At 35.2% G+C, this 18,912-nt stretch overlaps 1 protein-coding gene across 1 annotated transcript in view; it reads left to right on the top strand.

Moving 5' to 3' along the window:
- The window catches only part of LOC107740553 (activating signal cointegrator 1 complex subunit 3-like), a 169,846-nt gene that overhangs the window by 145,871 nt on the left and 5,063 nt on the right, over positions 1-18,912 (top strand). Inside the window, exons 15-23 of the mRNA XM_016552999.1 lie at positions 4,349-4,540; positions 4,661-4,885; positions 6,327-6,446; positions 6,646-6,810; positions 7,014-7,100; positions 7,570-7,746; positions 14,580-14,805; positions 14,908-15,062; positions 16,925-17,023. Coding sequence (XP_016408485.1) covers positions 4,349-4,540; positions 4,661-4,885; positions 6,327-6,446; positions 6,646-6,810; positions 7,014-7,100; positions 7,570-7,746; positions 14,580-14,805; positions 14,908-15,062; positions 16,925-17,023 — 1,446 coding nt within the window. The remainder of the gene's footprint in view (positions 1-4,348; positions 4,541-4,660; positions 4,886-6,326; positions 6,447-6,645; positions 6,811-7,013; positions 7,101-7,569; positions 7,747-14,579; positions 14,806-14,907; positions 15,063-16,924; positions 17,024-18,912) is intronic.

The raw sequence follows: 18,912 nt of genomic DNA, 5'->3' as shown, positions 1-18,912 counted from the left end.
ACTCACATAAAATTTTTAATTATTCATAGAAGTGGAAAATGCTTCTTTTCTCTTTTTAATTGCCAATTGTATAATTTATTCTTATCAGTCCCAATTGCTCGATATAATCAACTGCGTCGACGCTGATAATTAGTCGACGTCATTATTTTGAATCGACTGATGATTTTATATTATTTTACCTTTTAAATTTCGTTTTTACGCTTCGACTAAAATAACAACAGTTTCTTCCACACCACTAGTATGAGCAGTGCTTAATTTGTAAATTGCGAGGTCCCTGAACAAAGTGGGGTGACCGGTCCGGCAAGTGACTAGAGGACGGAGAGGTAACGGTGCATTCGAGCAACATTAGTGGACCAACTTAACTGATTAACAGTTTGCATCAGTTGCTTTTATAGTGTGCATGTACTCTAAAAAAAAAAAAAATCATGGTTTTAATAAAATCATTATTTTGTTTCAACCCAAACATTTTTTTTTGTGTTTGGGTAGTTTTTGTGTAACCCAGCTCCTGGGACCGGACAGTTGCAACAACAAAGGGGTTGTAATGAGTGCGGACTGCATCCTCTTCAGAGTAGTTCTCAGTGCCGCCGACGACTTGCATTTTTTTGGTCAAATATAGGTTTGTGGATATTTTATCTATAAAACCGTTTCTTTGCTGTAAATTATTTTATTTTATGCAAAGCAAACTACAGGGATGCGATGTCATTCACCAAAACGAGTCGCATCAGTCTTTTTTCGACTGATTACTTTTAAATGTATTTTTTTTTTACTTCTAAAATTAAAGTTAAACAAGTGATTAGCTGCAAGAATCGCTCTCTCTCTTTCTTACACACACGCACACTTAACTTAACGCTAATTCACCATCTTAAACCTCAGGGTTGGCAACAATCTGTCAAAGGCAAATTCTTTATATCAACTTAATGGTATAATTACGTTTCAACTCCGGTTTGTTGTTGAAATATAAACATTTAAACGGTCGCTGTAATAACTTGTTTTCATCACCGTTTTATTTAAACTATAATAATGAAAACCAAAATATAATAAATATGTGAAATTATGCATTTATTTATCTCTAGAGTTATTTTTTTTTTCTAGCTGAGTAATGAGTTTGTGGACATTGGCTTTCCTGAGGTAAATGTAATGTTAAGTGGCATATTGTTTACAAGCCGTTTTAATGATATCTTTCCATGGTTGAAACACTGAGTGATTAGAGAGAGAGAGAGAGAGGAATGATTGGTTGACGTGTGCTCTGTGCTCCTGCTTGAACTGAGCCGGCTACAGCGATCTCTCACGCCACATTAAAGAGCATCAAAACATTTATTGTTTAAATGTTGTTATTAAATTGACCGAATTTGAAAGTGTAGATTCTGCTACATATCGAAATGAACAAAGCACAAAGCTTATTGTGATTATTGGATGGTAGGCATGCTACAAATAACATTTAGTGAAGTTTTGTTTGCGTATCAAGTGAAAACGGCATTGGCTAAACGATCTTGGTTTGTCAAAATGAAGATCCATTAAAAATGAGAAATCAATATTATCAGTGCAGCCCCAGCGTCCATACAACTGACATGTTTACCTGTATGTTATCCACATTTTGTGCATGAAATAGACACTGACACACGCCATCAGAAAAGTGCTAAATAAACATAAACAACACTGTTTCGCTCAATGATTTCAGCCCTCCAGAACTGTTTCGGACAAAACCGAAAATTCATTTTTGGTCGAATATTTTCAGTTTAGAATATTTTCCACTTTTTAGAAATTAAAAAATCGAAAGTGCTGTCCAAAATATATTTGGTCCATACTATAGTTTTATTGGCGAGAGTGGTTCTGTATTTTCTCTTAACATGAATTAGAATGGTAATAAAAGGTCAATGAAACTAAATTATTAATAAAATTATCCTAATACCATGTTTTTTCGACACACTTTGGGTACAGTCTAAATATTGTGGTGAATGAATATGATAATCATTCAGCACCATATATCCAAGCACCATGGTATTCTCATGCGATACCATCACTGTACCGCGGTAGAGCACAGTGTTTGCATTGAGGAGAGACCGCAGTAAGGCAGATTTTGGTGTAGTTGGTATTCTGTGTGGGTTGGAGAGGGACAGCCGTGTCTGTAATGGGCTGTTCTCAGCAGCACTGAGGCCTTGTTGCTGTTGACCTCCATTTAGACTCAGGCAGAGTGAGATCAAAGCGTCTGATGGTGAGGACGTTACTGGTCACGACCCTCATCGGCAGTCAACACCACACACATCTCAATCACAGCACTCCAAACTCGGCCACTGCTGGAGAGATCCTAATCTTTCTGCGTGCTTTTATACCCTCATCGGCAGTCAACACCACACACATCTCAATCACAGCGCTCCAAACTCGGCCACTGCTGGAGAGATCCTAATCTTTCTGCGTGCTTTTATTTTACTCATGGGTTTTAGTTTTAACGCGGTTTGTCATTTCTGCCAAATGGAATTGCAAAAAACACTCCCACTGTCTGACATGGTGGAGAAAACGGGAAGTCCCGCCTCTCCCTCATGCCACTGGCTGCATCTGAAATCGCTTCCCTACTACACAGTAGGCATAAAACAGTGAGCCCAGATGTCTGAATTCACAGTATTCATAAGTACCCGGATGATTTACTACTTCTGGTGAGAAACTGAAGAGGGTAACACTTTGTTTTGATAGTCCACTTTAGACATTTTATCAACTATAAGTTACTATATTGCGACTACATGTCAACTAGCAGTCATTAGAGTGTTAGGAGACTGTGTGCCTAATATCTGCTAACACTTTATTTTGATGGTCTGAATGTATGTTCATACTATATAGAATGCACTTTTTAATGGTTTCTAAGTAATTACATATTCAAAAAAAAAAGTTTCCGACCAGCCCAGGTTTGACATTGCACTCAGCTTAAGGTACCAATGGATTAGTCGCAGTATATATCACTTTAAGGCCTTATTTCCAAAGCTTTCAGATTAACTCTTTCTCATGCAAACTAACAAATTGTGTGATTTGTGCAAACAGGCCCACATTCAAATAGCTTGGACACACCCAATCTATTTTGGCTTTTGAATGGCAAGCTGCTGCCCGGAATTCCATCATGACCGATCACACAAATAAAATTCAAGCCCCTCTTTGGCAAGTCACACAGTTGTTTATAATCTTTTCTGTACTCCATGCTTGTTTCCATATCTGCTTCACTGAATATGCCAAACATATACGTGTGAGAAGTTTAGTACAGCAAGGCTAAAGGCATAGTTTTCACTGCTCCCATAGTGTGTGAATGTAGAGAAAAAAACATACATTTTTATTGAAGTTGAGAAAATAATTGATAACAGTGGCAAAAGGCACCCAATATCTATACACTTACTTTAGCTAAAGTATAATGTTTTGCATAATAAGTTAATGCTTAAAACAATCACTTCAGCAAAGTTTGAACTATTTTGTTTATTTTGATTAAAAATTAAAAGTATTTTGCTTAAAAAATACATGGTAGTTAAAATGTTCATAAAAATATAGTAAAGATTCTGATAGCTTTAAAGGAGATCCCATAATATTTTAATATGGCTTTACAGCTGTAACAATAAATATATTAAATTATTTGATTAATTAAATATTTTTAAATATGATGTTTTCATTATAGATATGTGGACTGGACACCATCTGAATCTAAATGTGCTATTTATTATCATGTTATTGTGCCTTCAGTCCCAACAGCGAGGGCGCTTTTTACTCCAAATGCTTTTACGTATTCTTCAGTTATTGAAAAACAACTAAATAAATTACCTTGAACAAAACGGAAAAACATTAACAAGTCTTTTTTTCTCAAAATATATTTGGTAATTTTATAGATTCTCATGTGCTATATAAATGTACAACATTTAAAGGGGTCATATGACGTTGCTAAAAAAGAACATTATGTTGTGTATTTGGTGTAATGAAATGTGTTTATGAGGTTTGAGGTTCAAAAAACACATTATTTTCCACATAATGTACATTATTGTTTCTCCTCTATGCCCCGCCTTTCTAAAACGCGTCGATTCACGAACAGCTTGTAACACTCCAAAGAGAAAGGAAAACTTGAAATCGCATCATATGACCCCTTAAAAAAAAAAAACTTAAATATTAGCTCAAATTAGCACATAATCAATTTTGCGTTTCTGCCTGCAATGGCATCAAGAATCCTCCACATGTGCATAGTGAATCTCTCATGTTCAGAAAACTGCAGCAGTGAGTTTGTGTGCTTTCTAGTAGTTTACAGGTGAAGAAAATCAAATGTGCCTTTCCACAGATTTATCATACTCATTCCAGACCGGTGTGTGTGATGATGTGTGTGTCACAGGTACAGCGCTCCAGAAACAAGCAGATGAGGGAGATGTTTCCAGACAGCTTTGGCATCCATCACGCCGGGATGTTACGGCAGGACCGCACGCTCATGGAGAACATGTTTTCCAGAGGATACTTGAAGGTTCTGGTGTGCACCGCCACGCTGGCCTGGGGTGTTAACTTACCCGCTCATGCGGTCATCATTAAGGTCAGAGCTCGTCGCTGCAGGCTTGTGTGTGTGTGTGTGTGCATGAAACTCTGCTTTATTAAACGTAATGCTGGAATCTTCAGGGTGGGCTTTAAATGGTTCCTGTTTCTCTACAATCAGGGCACTAATATATATGATGCCAAGCGTGGTGCATTAGTGGATCTGGGCATCCTGGACGTGATGCAGATTTTCGGTCGGGCTGGACGGCCACAGTTTGATAAGTACGGAGAAGGAACCATCATCACGACCCATGACAAGCTGAGCCATTACCTGACGCTCCTGACTCAGCAGAACCCCATCGAGAGCCAGTTCCAGCAGAGTCTCGCCGACAACCTCAACGCTGAGGTACAACCCCACACACAGCTCTATTGTGATACTGTACATACTGTGCCAGGTCTATAATGACCTGTGGCATAAATCTGCTGTTTCAGTCTTATCATTTTCAATTACATTTACTATTTAAATTCATTACACTACCCATCAACATTTTGCAATAAATCATATTAGTTGGAATCCCATTATACCTCGTGTATGCTTCTATGTGCCAAAGCAGTTGTAGAAGACAGTTATTATCGTTTACTAAAACCATAAAAAAATTTAATAAAAACGTATTTTATTTTGGCTAGTTACCAAAGCAACATTTCTCATTTTCATTTAGTTTAAGCTGAAGTACTATAGTAAACGAAATAAACTAGAACTGTTAAATAAAACTTAAAAGTGCTATATAAACATATTAAAACAAATAAAAATGGCAAAAGCATAACACAATTATTAAAACTTTAACCAAAATTGAAGCGAAAACAGAAAAACAGAAACTATAAAAATAAAATCTATAATAGACAATAAAGCTGAAATAAAATACAATGCAAATAGTAGATGCAAAACTTAAACTAAATGAAAATTTGAATTGTTGTCATGGTAAATAAATACATTTTAGTTGAAGCACAAATATTACCTAATAAAAAACCCACTAAAACTAATAAAAATGACAAAAGCATAACACAATTATTAAAACTTTAACCAAAATTGAAGTGAAAACAGAAAAACAGAAACATAAAAATAAAATATATAATAAACAATAAAGCTGAAATAAAATACAATGCAAATATTAGATGCAAAACTTAAACTAAATAAAAATTTGAATTGTCGTTAGATAAATATATTTATGTCGAAGCACAAATATTACCTAATAAAAAATCCATTAAAACTAATAAAAATGACAAAAGCTCATTTTGTCAAACAAATGTACTAATTGTTTTCACTTGTTTTTCATCAGTTACAGTAGAACCACAAATTGTTCTAACACTTAACTTACAGTTAGGCTGTTTCTCTTTGTATTAAACGTAGTTTCACTTTAGTTTTTGTTTGTTGGCAAACTTTAATTTTATTTTTGTTAAAAAAATGACTGCTAGATTTGATCTTTGCATTAATAAACTTAAATGAGCTTAATAAACTCATCAAAAAATAACTTAATGAACTCATTAATGAAATGGGCTGTTCTTCACTCCGCCACATGATGGCAGCATCTACAAGGCCTTTTCAATAGAAACTCATGATCACTTTGTCCAATAGATGGCGCAGTGACATTAGACATCAGCTGAAGGCTAGATTAAAATTCTTTCAACATGGATTTCTGTGTTTATGCATGTCATATCAGTTATCATATAGCGTCCAAGATCTCAATTACATGAATAGCAATATCAAACATAAACCCCACCTCTAGAAAACACTTGGATTTGGTTTAATGTGAGTGCTGTGATATATAATGCCTGCTTGTTTTGTGCAGATCGCTCTAGGGACGGTCACTAATGTCGATGAAGCCGTCCGGTGGCTGAGTTACACGTACCTGTACGTGCGAATGAGAGCCAATCCACTCGCTTACGGGATCAGTCACAAGGCCTATCAGGTGCTCGTGCTCTCATTATCTGTTGTTAATATTCTCAATAATCAAATCTCACAGCAGTGTCGCCAGACTGTCACTATTCCGATGCTTTTCAGTTTCTATTCATATTTTGATTGTAAATTCCTTTCTTGATATACTTTATTATGACAAATGATTAATTGTGAAGCATTTTGATAATAGTTAATGTTGTGCTGTTATTTAGATGGATCCGCAGTTGGAGCTCTACAGGAAGGAGTTAGTCGTGGAGTCCGGCAGGAAGCTGGATAAGGCACGGATGATCCGTTTTGACGAGAGAACTGGTTATTTTGCATCCACAGACCTTGGCAGGACAGCCAGTCACTTCTACATAAAGTACAACACCATTGAGGTGAGAGATGCTACATACAATACTGTATAGTTTTGTAGATTGCAATTCATTGGCTGCGTGCAGTATTTAGGTCTCAAAGAAAACTTAGCGAAAATCTTTGAAATCATAGGAATAATTTACACTTTAACATTCGAATCGAAAACCGATAAGATTCTCACTGCTAGGCTTAATGTGTTTTAACATTGGTTCTTTACAATCTACAGACATTCAATGAGCTTTTCAATGCGCAGAAGACTGAAGCAGATATCCTGAGCATTGTATCAAAAGCTGAAGAATTTGAGCAGGTCAAGGTGAGACGACAGATGACCATAGGTTCATTTTTAGTGACGGGTAAATAAAGTGTGTATTTTAGAGGTGTGTTATAGTGTTAATGTTGTTTTTTTTTAGTAGTCTAGTAGTTGTTTTTTTTAGTGTAGTCTTAGAAAATGTGTCCTTTTAAGAGAAAAGCTTTGTTAGGGAGACTTAAACTCTTGATATCTTGCAATGCCAGGCATGAAAACATATATGAAGTTCTATATTTTTCTCTCTTTTTTTCTTTTTATGAATATTTTTGAGAAAATAGAGATTTTACATGTAGAGAGTATGTATTTTTTAAACTACATTTTCGTCTTGTCTTTTTTTCTTTTTACGATATAGCATGTTGATATAGTCACCGTTTCTGTTTAATGATGTTGGTGTCGTCTCATCCTTATTTAGTTAAAGTCATGGAAAACAAATTGAATACTAGTGTGTTGATGGGCTTTTGTGTACCACACGCAGGTTCGGGACGAGGAGCTGGAGGAACTGGAGAAGCTGTTGTGTAATTTCTGCGAGCTGCCGGCGACCGGAGGAGTGGAGAACGGCTACGGCAAGATAAACATCCTTCTCCAGACGCACATCGGCCGCGGGGAGGTGGACAGCTTCTCCCTCATATCTGACCTGTCTTATGTAGCGCAGGTGAGACACAAACACAGAAAGAGATCAATGCACATTGTCTTTATTTTATGCTTCTTAAAAGTGGATTGCACATTGCTAAATCAGTCGAATCGAAATATAGCAATTAAACTACACAAATCATATGTAACTGTACATGGTAGAGGAAGTTTATATTGTGTCTGAAATAATCCCATCGTGTTTCTTCACTTTAAACATTTTAAAAAATCTATTAATTCAATAAAATTTTGTATTTTAAAGAAACATTCCATCTTAGTATGTAAAATATGACATCACTTTTTTTTCCCCTCAGGTCTAGTGTTTTTAATTATTGGCATTAGCCAATATTATTATTATTTTTATTTTATTTGACCTGTTTGGCTGATATGTCGGAAGCAGGACTTTTATTTTGACAGCAGTGAGAATGCCAGCACCTGAGCGCACAGAGCTTCCATTCCCCGTCTTCATTAGTTTACTGTCTCTGTTTGAAAGTTCAGACTAATGCATTATTATACACAACTTCATGTCATGAATGTAAGATTAGCACTAACTTATAAATATATATATGATTTCCAATGTGCACAAACAAGACAGATTTCTGAGTGCACGTTTTAATTTTATTTTTTTATTTTTTTATATATATAAAAAATATTTATTTTAGTAAATATTATTTAAAATAAATTTAATTTCAGCAATTCTTTTGCATGCGATTTTTCTAGCTTTAAATTAAGTAGTGTGATCATTTATAACAGGGCTATTCAATTAGTTTTATTTGAGGGCCGGATTATTGAACTGAAATTTTGAAGGTGGCCAAGGGGGTGGGTGGCTCTCCCGATCTCTTTCTGAGGGGCCTATAAAATTAGAAATTAAATTTAAATGCATATTCAGCAGTAAAATATATAATATTATCATCACCAACATATATAAAAGGTTAACATTAGTGCTGTCTGTGAATCGATTAGAATAATAAAAAAAAACGAATTATTCACACATTTTTCTATAATTAATTGTAATTAACTGCATATTAATATATTTATATTGTCATAATTTCACATTGAACCTCCAAATTAATGTAGAAACAATATAAAGATGGTTTATTTTAAATATGTGTTTAATGGCATCTTTTTACTAAGTAGCCTATTATTAACAATGGCCAGTATTTTTGATAACAATGCAATACTGCTACTGATGTCTCTATTAAATGCATTTTCCCCTCAATTTTAGCCATTAATTATAGCAATTCAACCGTTACAGTATAATTGAAAGCCATTATTTTTAACATTTAGTAGGTTCTGAAAAATATAATTTTTAACTTTTAATTTAAGTGAACTTGAAACAATCTTCACATAAACCAGAAGTTGTATATGCATAAATGAATCTTTATTCAAGCTACAAAACTTAATCAGCGACTAGAGCAGTCGAGTGATTTCTTTTCTTCTGTTCTGTGATTTACATCAATGAGACTTCATCAGATTTCACTTTAAAAAGCAGCGCTGTCACTTTAAAATCTGATGCACGTGATGCGTATCTTGACACACATCCGATTTCTCCCAACTCTTTACGGTCATTTAGGACTTTATAACTCATTTAAGACCGTGTTTACGAGGTCACTCGCCAAAACCCAGCATTTTGACATAATTCTGTTTTTGTCCGTGGAAGCTCTACTGGCGCGCTGTCTGAAGCGGCTCAGAATACAGCCGAACACACAGTCTTTCAGACTGCATTCGATAATCATCTCCGTCCAGTGTCTGCGCTATTTCTCGACAGAAGTTATGACGGACAAGAGTTGTGGATATGTACATTTAATAGGCTCTGAAATATTAAGTGATTTTAAAACAATCTTCACATAAACTATAAGTTGTATATGCATAAACTATACAGCTTAATCTTTATTCAAGCTACAAAAGTTACTCAGCGAGCAGAGCAGTGAGTGATTTCTCTTTTTCTTTTGTTCTTTTGTTTTGATTTACATCAATGACACAAACTACATCAGATTTCACTTTAAAAGCAGCGCTGTCACTTTAAAATCTGATGCACATGACGCGTATCTGACACACATCCGATTTTCTCCCAACTCTTTACGGTCATTTAGGACTTTATAACTCATTTAAGACCGTGTTTACGAGGTCACTCGCCAAAACCCAGCATTTTGACATAATTCTGTTTTTGTCTACTGGCGCGCTGTCTGAAGCGGCTCAGAATACAGCCGAACGCACAGTCTTTCAGACTTCATTCGATAATCATCTTCGTCCAGTGTCTGCGCTATTTCTCGACATGCGCAGAAATAGTCGAGATTATACTCCTTTATACTCCTTTAAACTAGAGTTGTGGATATGTCATAACCCCCTTACACAAGCGCTCGTCAACGCTGCCATTCAATGATGTTAATTTGCGATTGTTGTTGTTACGTCTCTCATCCTTTTATTTTGCGGTTGTGAAACAACGGCCCAGGCCAGTGTTGCCACCTTGTGGACAAACTAATTAGTGCAAAAACAATTCAAGGTGTAATGTGCGACCTGCGCGTACTCTCCCCTCGGGCCGGATGAAGATGAATGGCGGGCCGCCAATTAAATAGCCCTGATTTATAAGATCGGCCACCCTGCTAGATACTGGCATCGGCCTTCAAAAAAATAATCAACAATGTTATTCCAAATTCAACTTGCTTCCATGAAACAAAATTAATGACTAAATACATTTTTGTTGTATAGAAAAGAACCATCTTAGACATTTTGAACCAAGATCTTCTTTGTGTCCTCGGAAATAAGAAAAAAGGAAGAAAGAAAGAAAGAAAACAACAACATACTTTGCTCATTCAGAGTAATTCTGACCACATCTTTGAGTGAACTATATGGTAATGTTTATCCTCTTCCCCACCATCTCTTCAGATTCTCTGTGGAAGCCATCTACTGTATCCCTGATATCTGCGATTCCATTATAACAGCTTCCATGTGGTCAGATAGTGGAAATAGGGCAGAGAAATTCCCTCTTTGCTCCTAATTCGGCTGATTTCAGATGTGCAGCTGGGATCCGGCAGTGGGAGTCATTTCCGTGTCAAACATATGTTGAGTTTAAATCCAGACCCTCTGTGATGCTCAGGTCTGAGAGATCTCTCTCCGTCACCCGTCAGGGATTTTAGATGTATATGTTTAGATGTACGCACACAATGATTCTTTCAATGGTTTTTGCATCTGTTCAGAGAGGAAGACTCTTCTCATCATTCAGCTGTAGATCAAAGTGGCTTTGAGCTTTCATTGGTGAAATTGACAGCATGTGATTGCAGAGATTATTTTATGATGATAGATAGATAGATAGATAGATAGATAGATTTGCACCTTTAAATTTGTATTCATCTGTAACCAACAATTTTGAGAAATCAGTTATATTTACACAGTCACATTATCAAAATTTTGGAGATTCGTTGTCTGTTGTCAATAGTGTAGCGATGTAAGGAGCACAGCTCACACAGAAGTCACTTTCAAACCAAAATCCCCGATCACATGGATTGCTATTGAAATGACTGGACTTTGTCTGACAAAATTCATAGAACAACATAAATTTACACTAAACACACCTAAAAATGAATTTTCATCATTACAAAAACAATCTAACAAAACACGGTAACACTTTAGTTTAGGGACTAATTCTCACTATTAACTAGTTGCTTATTAGCATGCATATTACCAGTATATTGTCTGTTTATTAGCACTTATGAAGCACATTTTAATGCCTTATTCTGCATGATCATATTTTAGATCGCTTAACCCTACCCCATACCTAAACTTAACAACTACCTTACTAACTATTAATAAGCAGTAAATTAGGAGTTTACTCAGTCGTAGTTAGTTAATAGTGAGAATTGGTCCCCAAACTAAAGTGTGACCCAAAACACTTAAGTAATCAAATCATTGGGACAAATCGTTCAAATTAAAAATAATTAGTTTTCTGAATCTCTGACCGCACAACCCTAAAGATTCACATGCATCCCAGCAGACGGTCAGTCCACAAAGCTCATCTGAAGTTCAAAGCCGTGCATGTAGTGTGCTGTGCTTTCACTGAAGTCTTGTGAATTGGATCATGGGGACTGTTCTGCAGGTACTCATCCATTCGAAAGAGTTCGGTTGCTCTTGAGGCCTGTTAAACAGCAGCATCTGGGTCAACAGGTGTTTGTCCTCCAGCTTCGCTAACAGTCGACCATTTCTGCTCAATCAATCAGTGACTAGATCAGTCCATCATAGCAGTCAGATCTATGAGTGAGCCTGCACTTTATAGATCAAAGTAATGTTAGATTCCCAAAGCCATCTGAACATAACTCACACTCCACCATCAAACATACAGCCGCTTGGCTCTGATTTATACCCACAGCAGTCAAAGCAAATGGACATTAGTCATTCTATAAAATGTGTTCTAGATAATGAACCAAATTTAAAGGTGTCCTTTAAAAAGCTGTTCCCCAAAAAAGAGAACAGTACTTGATAAATCTGTTTAAAATGACGCTCTCGCATTAGACAAGCTATTTTATACTTCATAAGGTTGCCCACCCCCAAGTAGCTCTTATTCAGTTACACAACCAGCTGAATACCTCTCACTTTATTTCAGTAACCTCTTATTAACAGACTTTTTTTTTTCAGTTGTGCAATAAATTAATCATAATTATGTGACTAATATGCCTGTGAATAAGGTATTTCGACAATGCATGTGTTTGCGTGTATACATAATGCTCTTAAAACGATCTCATTATAAAAATCAATTTTAATGAATTACATGCAAACCAATAAAACAAAAACACAAGTTGTTTTCTATAAACAGCAGAGTTTTCTGAACCTCTCTGGATTATCGCTAGACCATATCTGGTTGGCATGGAAGCACATTTCTGCCACATTAGGGGAAAAAATGTTTTGGTAAATCCTAATTATGACATTAGAAGTTATGAGATTATGAGAAAGCAAGTCATAAAACGTTAAGATTCAATCATGACATGTTAAGGCTTTATGACATATACCCCCGGTTTCATAGACAAGGCTTAAGCCTAGTCCTAGACTAAAATGCAAGTCTGAGCTGTTTCAACTGAAAGAAACTTGCACTGACTGATCTTAAAATATATCAGTGCCTTTGTTTTGTCTGAAGATGCACACCAGTAATGTTTTTTTTCTAAGCACTTTCATAAAAATTGCTTAAATGTCCTAATTGAACTTTGATCTAATCCTGGTTTACTCTAAGCCCCGTCTGTGAAGCCGGGCCATAAAGTAGTAGTTGATATAAAAAGTAATAATTATGACATATAAAGGTTGAAAGGCAAAATTATGAAATGCTCCATCAAAGTTATGAGATTAAAAAGCCAAAATAACTACATACAAAGTTGTGATACGTAAGTCATACTAAAATACTAAGTAGTTATTATGAGATAAAATTCAAAATTATAACACTAAAACTTGAAATTTATGAGAACTCCTTATGACAAAGTCCAAATTGGAAAAACAATTTACAATACTTAAGGCGAGATACATAAATCATATAAGTAAGATGCAAAGCCATTATTATGCAATAAGTCAAAATGATGGCATAAGAGATCAAAAGTTATAATAACGACATAAGCCAAAATTTTGAGAAATCGTAATTATGAGAAAAAGTCAAAGTTGACAGACAATTTATGTCTACATACATAAGTCATATACTGAGTCATTGTTATGAGATTAAAATTGTGACTTAAAAACTTGAAATTGACTTGGATGTCATGATTTTGACATTTCATAATTAGTATATCGTCATTTCGACTTTTATGTTATTCTTGCATCACACCTGGGCAATACACATGTATTTTCTCCATCTCTGATATGTTTTCAGTTACTGTATTTCAGCTTCTGTATTTATAATGACAGTGTCAACTATTTAAAACCGACTGGTTATTAAAAAAACTGTTCAGTTTATAACAGTTTAATAACAGTATAATAACAACTGTTTGGTTCAAGTACATGATTTATGGCAGCCATATTTATCTACAGTGTGTACGTGGCTTTTATTCAGTCCTATACTGCTGTCACATCGGCCGGTGATCCGCTTGATTGACTTGATTGTGTGATTGAGAGTCTCTTTGTCGTTTTTGTGCAGAATGCTGCTCGTATCGTGCGGGCTCTGTTTGAGATCGCTCTGAGGATTATGAGAAAGCAAGTCATAAAACGTTAAGATTCAATCATGACATGTTAAGGCTTTATGACATATACCCCCGGTTTCATAGACAAGGCTTAAGCCTAGTCCTAGACTAAAATGCAAGTCTGACCTGTTTCAACTGAAAGAAACTTGCACTGACTGATCTTAAAATATATCAGTGCCTTTGTTTTGTCTGAAGATGCACACCAGTAATGTTTTTTTTCTAAGCACTTTCATAAAAATTGCTTAAATGTCCTAATTGAACTTTGATCTAATCCTGGTTTACTCTAAGCCCCGTCTGTGAAGCCGGGCCATAAAGTAGTAGTTGATATAAAAAGTAATAATTATGACATATAAAGGTTGAAAGGCAAAATTATGAAATGCTCCATCAAAGTTATGAGATTAAAAAGCCAAAATAACTACATAAAAAGTTGTGATACGTAAGTCATACTAAAATACTAAGTAGTTATTATGAGATAAAATTCAAAATTATAACACTAAAACTTGAAATTTATGAGAACTCCTTATGACAAAGTCCAAATTGGAAAAACAATTTACAATACATAAGGCGAGATACATAAATCATATAAGTAAGATGCAAAGCCATTATTATGCAATAAGTCAAAATGATGGCATAAGAGATAAAATCGGCCGGTGATCCGCTTGATTGACTTGATTGTGTGATTGAGAGTCTCTTTGTCGTTTTTGTGCAGAATGCTGCTCGTATCGTGCGGGCTCTGTTTGAGATCGCTCTGAGGAAGCGCTGGCCGGCCATGACCTACCGCCTGCTGAACCTGTGTAAAGTGATTGACAAGCGTCTGTGGGGCTGGGCCCACCCGCTGCGGCAGTTCAGCGCTCTGCCCCCTTCGGTGCTGTCCAGAATGGAGGAGAGGAATCTCACGGTGGACAAACTCAAAGACATGGGCAAAGATGAGATCGGTCAGTCTGACATAAGAAAATGATGTGGATTTGTCAGTTTTAGACTTCATCAGGAGTTTAAGGACAAATATTCATTGTGTGTGTGTGTGTGTGTGTGTATAGGTCACATGTTGCATCACGTGAACATCGGCCTGAAGGTGAAGCAGTGTGTTCATCAGATACCCGCCATCCTGATGGAGTCCAGCATTCAGCCAATCACACGCACTGTCCTGCGCGTTCGCCTCAGCATCACCCCAGACTTCAGGTGGAATGACCAGGTAACCATGGCAACCATAGCCAGGACTTTACATGCTGCTGTTAGTCTTTGGAATATCTGGATTATTATATACCATAGACCAGCAGATCCCAAACTGTAGTGCACGTTTGTCCACAGACGAGCCAAAAATTATTTTAATAGCTGAATATTAATTTCAAGTTTGGTTTTAATAAACATTATATTTGGTTTTATATCCATATGTATTTTATATACATATATACGTGCATAAATGCATATATTTGTACACATTATGCACAATTCCACATATCCTCCACACACACACACATGCTCACAGTAGGTTAGGCAGGAGGAGCTGAAGGAGTCATTGATTTGTCCATCTCCTCCCCTGCGTTTAAGAACACAAAGGCTTGAATAGGCCCAGATCTGTTGCTATTGTTCTCTTGAGGGCCAGTGCTGTGATGGGCCACAGATGGGCCGCTCTGTGCCTGGTACTCCTGTGTGACCATAACTCGTCCAGCGTGACACCCAACAGCTGGATGACCATCAGCCAACACTAATCACCCGCCAACATGCTCTGAGCATGACCTGCACTCTGCCACATGAATGCGTCATTAAGAAACATTACATTAATCCACTCAGTAAGTCTTGTATATAAATATAATACATAATACATACAGTACATTACAAACCTTTTTTTTTTTTTTTTTTTTTTTTGAGTAAATGAATGAATACTTGTATTCAACAAACATTAAATTGATGACACATTTTTGTTACAAAAAAAATTCAAATAAATTCTATACTAAAGAAATATGTATTCATCAAAAATCCTGGGGGGAAAAAATGGTTTAAAAAAAATTTATAAATAAAATGCTGTTTTCAACATTGATAATAACAATAATGTTTGTTGAGCAGCAAATCAGAATATTAGAATGATTTCTGAAGGATCATGTGACACTGAAGACTGGAGTAATGATGCTGAAAACTTATTGTGAAAAATGGAAACAATAAGTGCATTGTATTAAATGATTAATTTAAATAAAAGTACATAGTTAAGGATGCTTAATATAAAGTGGGTGCCAAACATTTTTGGTTTTATTGTTGTTGTTGTTGAAGCAGCATCAGTTCGCTTGCCCCATCACTTTCTCTCTTTCCATGACAAACTCACAAACCTATTATTTAAAATTGTATAATTTTATGTATTCATTTTTTTTTCAGTTAGCTAGGTTCAGTTCAGCTTTACTCTTGATTAGATTTATGTTGTTGGAATCATGTTTTATTTCTTAAATGTTTTCAATAAAATGTGTTAAAAATGCTGTTCACCAGCAGGCTTCGATTCAGATCTCTAATGTGAATAAAGCTGTGATTCAGCTTAGATTCAGATTCAGATCAAACAGCTCAACGATGATTTACTCACACCATGGTCATTCAGATGCTTTAATGAAAAATACGAGCTGCCTGACAATACGTATATCACTCGCTTTAATGTAAAACAGGCTACAACTCAACAGGCTATAAAGATTTCACTCACTTTAGAGCTAAATACAAGCCATCCAATATAACAGATTTCACTCTCTATAAAGCAGTGAATGTGATTAGCAAGAGTTTGTGTGCTCTCATTAAGATTTCTGAATGTCAAGATCCTGTGACACCATTTTTAATTTTGTATCAGACTTTTATAAAGTTTTGCTGTTTCTCATGCAATAGGAATGTTAAATGTATCATTCATGTGTGGTTTGGTGTCCGTAATGTAAGTTTGGTCATGTGGTTTCCATGGAAACAGTAGTTTTCACTTTCATGAAGGTTTTTAACTTATAAATGGACATCTGTTTGAAAAAAATGCATGTTGTTTTTTGTATTCTCATTGTACCACTTTTATGACACCTCACATCTGGTCCTGCTCAGGTCCATGGCTCAGTGGGAGAGCCCTGGTGGTTATGGGTGGAGGATCCGATCAACGACCACATCTACCACTCTGAGTACTTCCTTCTGCATAAGAAACAGGTAAATATACATGCGCATCTTCTGACACGAGCAAACCCAAATGTATAAACCCTAATACCAGATCACAGCATGAAGAACGAAACTACAAGTGTTGCTTTGGCAACTAACTAAAAAAAAAGTATAAGTAGTAAAATTAATATATGAAAAGTTCATTTGCAAAAACCGATAACTCGATTTTTTTTCAGAAATCAGTTTTTTTTTATTGCGCATTCCAAGTAATATCAATCAAACTGCAGTTGGGTTGTTTTGATTAAGCCTGAATACAGCGCGCTGATTCGCTAAAATGGACTTATCGGCTTCTGTTCAAAAGCAAAGCGCGCGCTTGTCGGCTTCTGCAGTAAAACGTAAACTCGCGATGCCTTGAAAGTGGACAAAACCGGCTTTTTTGACAAAACGTGTTTAGGGTACAGATCGCACTATATGTGGAGAATAATGCACGGCAATCAGCTCTTTTTTTTTTTTTAAAGTGGCGTTTATCGGTTTTTGCAAATGAACTCTTCATATGTTATTATTTCTTATCATTTTATTTGATCAGTATTATATTAGCAGCATTATTTATTGTTGGTATGTGTGCTCTCCGTGTATCTCGCTGATGCTGGTTGTGACGAGGTGAGATGAGTTATTAGAGGCATCTGTGTAGTTCAGTATCTCAGCTCACTCGTGTTCTGCTGTGATTTTATCATCACTAACTAAACAAACCTGATCACCGGCATCACACACATGCACTGATGTGTGACTCTTTCAGCTGAACTCAGATCACTGGTGTTTTTAGTATCATTGGCACTAGTACAGTTTTTCATATTTTGATGTAATTAATGTTTTTATTAGTGGTCGACCGATATATCGGCCGATATTTGGCATTTTTCAAATATCAGCATCGGGCGATAAGTTTTTCCTGTTTGGCCGATGCGTTCAAGGCGGGACTTTTATTATATAGAAGTCTGTCTAATAATCAGATAGAACGGTTAAACAAAGGACCTTACCTTGGCTTTATTTGAAAAAATATGATTCCCAATGCACACAAACTTCCCAGAATACCGAGTGCTCTGTTGGTTACAGTGTTTACTTCCTTTTTAATTATATTTTTATTAAATATTTATTGATGAGAAATACTTTGTCATCTAAAGTATAAGTATGTTTATTTTACACATTTATTTTTTAATCCATTTTCAAATGATTTAAAATTTCTTAAATATTAATTAAAATAAATACAATTATATCGGCTTGATATCGGCCATCAAGATATCGGCATCGGCTGTCAATAAACCAATATCGGTCGACCACTAGTTTTTATATTTTCTGATTTCATTTTAATTTTAAAGTAATGTCCATTTAGTTTTTTTTTTATTTCAGTTTTAATTTAAATATTAAAATATTTTATATTTTTTGTTTTAATTTTAGTTAAATGTTGTTGTTTTTTATTTTTTTAATGTGTAGTCTTTATTATTTTTTTATTTCAGTTTTAGTTTATAATTTATTTCCGTTTTAATTTTATTTTCTGTTTTCATTTTAAATTTACTTCATTTTATTTTTTTATTTTTTATTTGATTAGGTTTTTTAATGTCTATTTAGTTTTTATTACTTTTCATTTCAATTTTAGTTTATTTCCATTTTAGATTTATTTTTCCATTTTCAGATTAATTTTAGTAAAAGTTTTAGTCATTTTTAGTAGTTTTTTAAAAATGTTTTAGTTTTTTGTTTTCGTTTTCATTTAGTTATTGTCAGCTTTAGTCATTTTAATACTTCAACTTAAACTAAATGAAAATTTGCTTCGGTATTTACTAGTGTTGTCAAACGATTAATCACATCCAAAATAAAAGTTTTTGTTTACATAATATATGTGTGTGTTCTGTGTATATTTATTATGTATATACAAATACGCACACATA

Source organism: Sinocyclocheilus rhinocerous, unplaced genomic scaffold (assembly GCF_001515625.1).
Source record: "Sinocyclocheilus rhinocerous isolate Xijiao unplaced genomic scaffold, SAMN03320098_v1.1 scaffold1939, whole genome shotgun sequence".
NCBI lineage: Eukaryota > Metazoa > Chordata > Actinopteri > Cypriniformes > Cyprinidae > Sinocyclocheilus > Sinocyclocheilus rhinocerous.
The sequence above is the reverse complement of the archived record's forward strand: the minus strand, read 5'-3'. Positions and strand labels throughout refer to the sequence as shown.